At 34.7% G+C, this 3,619-nt stretch overlaps 1 protein-coding gene across 7 annotated transcripts in view; it reads left to right on the plus strand.

The window, feature by feature from the left end:
• Window positions 1-3,619, plus strand: part of rufy3 (RUN and FYVE domain containing 3) — a 30,715-nt gene that overhangs the window by 26,464 nt on the left and 632 nt on the right. For 2 of the 7 annotated variants that reach the window (XR_002835754.2, XM_023791702.2), the window contains exons 16-17: window positions 944-1,020; window positions 3,338-3,613. Coding sequence is in view for 3 of the 7 variants with exons in the window: in XM_023791702.2 (XP_023647470.1) it covers window positions 944-1,020; window positions 3,338-3,358 (98 nt within the window). In the remaining 4 variants the exon portion in view is untranslated. Of the gene's footprint in view, window positions 1-943; window positions 1,192-3,337; window positions 3,614-3,619 lie in introns of those variants that run through there. The other 5 variants (XR_002835753.2, XM_023791705.2, XM_023791703.2 and 2 more) reach the window with 5 other exon arrangements.

Consider the following 3,619-nt stretch of genomic DNA (forward strand, 5'->3'; position numbering starts at 1 on the left):
ATTTAAGGCTTAAAGCCAAAACCACTTTCGGGTATACCTCCCTGGTATTCTCACTTGATGTATGTGGGGATATGCGGATCTATACTGAAATATTCTCGTTAGTGGGTTTGAGTTTAAACCTTAACACCGCGCTAAGGTGAGCTTTTCTATTAAGTTTTCTGTAATACCTTTCAGTGATTGGAAAATATTTCAGTGTTTGTGTGTGCACTTCACGTTCAGTAGCCCAGCTGTCTTGCTTAAAGTCACTGGTGGTGATTGGTGCAATTATTTAAAAAATACGTGTAAAAACACATAATAAAGTTACATTATGTAGATTGTTCCCCATAGTTGAATGCTTAAAGCACTTTACAGGGCGTCTGTATTATTCAGTTTTATCCATGCCGTCACGCAGCAAATAGCTATAGTGGGTAAGTGCAGTGTGATCGCAAAAATATTGTGAGGGATTTACAACAACATGTCCTTATAGGCTACAGTGACACTTTACAATTTGAATGGGATAATTTATAGTTCAAATATGAATTTTCCCCATTCGTTCGAACATCGGTTAACAAGTAACAGCCCTACAACTAAATTGGCATATTTTTTGTGTACTTTTTAAAAAGTATTTTCCTACCTAAATATGAAGATTTTAAAATTTTAACAAAGTAAATGGTACATGTAATATTAGGAACAAGACAAACAAAACAGAAATGTCATAAATGAATTTAAGCAAATCAGCAAAAGAAATTTAAAAAGCACTTTAAAGCTTTGAAGAAGTCCTCAAAAACTAATTTTATTTTTAAATTATTTAACTGATAACTAGCAACTCAATAAAGCGTAATTAATAAAAATCTCAACTGGAATATCTGACCTGCATCTTAAATAAGCCAGGAGGACTCTGTTGCATGTTGATTTACTGAGTGGAAAGCCAAATTGTGAAATGATGCACTTCTGTTTCTCACAGGAGCTCAAGGCGATCAAACAAGAGAATATTCTTTTGCAAACATTGGTGGAGAAAAAGCAGAGTGTCGCTTTCTGTGTGTGAGTTCGGGGTGGTTGGTTTCGGCTGTCCATATTAAGCCCCAAGGCTTTGGGGTTAACACTGTCATCGCAAGTCTGGATCACAGTTTTCTTCTGACCTTGTCAGGGCCACTCCAACAGAAGAGAAAAAAACTGTTTGTCAACTATAACATATTTGGTTCACAGAACCAAAAGCGTAAATTAATTATACAATACTATGAAAGCATCAGGCTAAACAGAAATTTGAGTGTTAATCATAACACTTCAAAGGTAAAAACTATTTATTCTATAAGCATAATTGTGCATTGACTCCTTTTACCAGACGTATTTAAACTACCTTATATATAAGTTTTCCTTATTTTAAGGTTGCTGCCGCAAAACATAGATGAACAGGTAACTCTCTATTGAAGTTGTAAAGACCTTAAGACATTGTAACCAAATGCATGTGCTATAAACTACAGGGTTACCATGATTCAGGAGAAACTAATAAATGGGCTGAAGGTACAATTTTTAGGGTGGTCACACTATTTTAGAATGCAGCTGCCTCAGATATGCAGCTGGAAGACTATAATAAAAAATGTGGACCTGCTTATGGGTCTTAGAACTAGGACTGAAAAAAAATCACTGATTTATGGGAATAAAGTAATTATAACTACAGTGGAAACCTCATATAGTGATCACATCTGTCTGGGTGAAATTGATCACTATAAATGGATGATCATTATAACCGATTTTTCTTTGTCTCAGGCAGATTACCATCTAAATGACATTTGTATATTTAATACATGCATATAAGGTAATAAAATGGAGAGCATCGCTATTTACTGAATTTTATTGACTCTTTAAAAATATGTTAATGCTGTTTCAAACATTTTTCAAATTACAGTATTGTACCATTTAAATTATTGAACTGTGTATAATTAAAATATACTATGACAGTATAGCACTGTACATAAAATACATCTTATTGTAGTTTTGCTTCTGCATCTCATTGGCTTGTTTTTGGCAGTTTATCATAAGCTTTGAGTCTGTATTTGTCATTGAGAGAAAATTGCTTTCTTTTTCCCGTCATGTTTTCTGTGTTCGCAGCATTAGCCTCAGGTAGCCTAGCTAGCCAGATGCAGACAGGTTACCACAAGGCAAAGTGGGGAGGGCTATCAAAGTAAAATAAAAAAAAAAATTACCATTGTTTTTCCTTTCTCCATATGTTGTCATGAATAAAGAATCCCAAAATGAACACTGTAGCCGGACTGCTTGATTACTACAAGCAAATCATTTAAACAGTATTTGTACAGGATTGATTCTGTTCCAAAATGTTTGATGTACAGTGGTACCTCAGTTCTCGAACTCATTGGAATTCGAATTTCTTAGAAGTCGAACCAACCAGTTCGAAAAAAAAAATACCTAGAGCTTGATCTGAATCTCAGAAGTCAAACCGTGAACACCGACCTAAGATAACTTGTACGCGCGGGGAAATGAGTCACGCGGCATGTCTCTCAGCGGAAACAAAGGGTAAAGCTTCAGTCTCAGTCTCGCATTCGCTGTGATATCATCATGCATGTTTACACTAGCTGAATACATATATTTAGACAGTAAAAATACATTTAGACAATGATAGACAGTAACAGTAATTATTATTATATAACAAAATACATTTTAAAATAAAGATTTCTTATTCATTATTTTAATATTAATAATAAACCATTAATGCATACTTTACATAGTCGTGTGGAGCGGGGACAGAACGGAGACAAAGGCGCAGACGTCAGGGTATTGGGGAATACGGGGTTTAATTACAGGTAAGGCAGGTAAAAACATAGACGGACAATACAATGACCGGACAGGGGAAACCAACAAACGCGGACGAAATACAGAAAGCTAATAAAAACAACCAGAAACAGCTGATCACACAGGGATTCCACACGGAAGGAGCGGACATTTGGGGCAGGACACGTTTTTTTTTAAACTTTACTCATTGTTTGGATACATTTATTTTCTTACTTTACAAATTACTGTTTTGATAAATGTTCTTAGATGTGTTTAGTACAGTATATGCTCTTCTTGTTTTATCCGGTGTAATTTTTTGGGGCCGGGAACCAATTAATTGGTTTTCCATTATTTCTTATGGGGAAAATTCGATCAGAATTCGAACATTTTAGGATTCGATCTGGAATTCTGAACGGATTAGAGGTACCACTGTATATAAGTGGTTGATTACTATAACCATGATCACTATAAGTGGTTTCCAATGTATAATGTATGTGATTTAATCATAACAAGTGGGTTTAGATTAGGATATAAAGTACCTTCTCTAACTGTGTGTTCTTTTTATATCAAGTACTTTAATAGCCTGCAGTAGGTCTGCTTGAAATCGTTTGGGGAAGGAAACTCCATGACAGTGCAGAAGGTATTACACTAAACTGAATGTTAACAATAAATTGATGTTTCTTGATAAATTTACATCTGGCATGACTTGTGTTTATAGTGTTTCCTGGGTATAGCAGTGAGAAGATGTTTTTTTTTATTATTTTTTTAATGCTTTCAACATGCTAGGCAGCAGGACTAAGATACTGAATCTAAAATACGTATATAAATTTGTATACTCCTTTTTCAAAAACAG

This window comes from Paramormyrops kingsleyae, chromosome 7 (genome assembly GCF_048594095.1).
Source record: "Paramormyrops kingsleyae isolate MSU_618 chromosome 7, PKINGS_0.4, whole genome shotgun sequence".
NCBI lineage: Eukaryota > Metazoa > Chordata > Actinopteri > Osteoglossiformes > Mormyridae > Paramormyrops > Paramormyrops kingsleyae.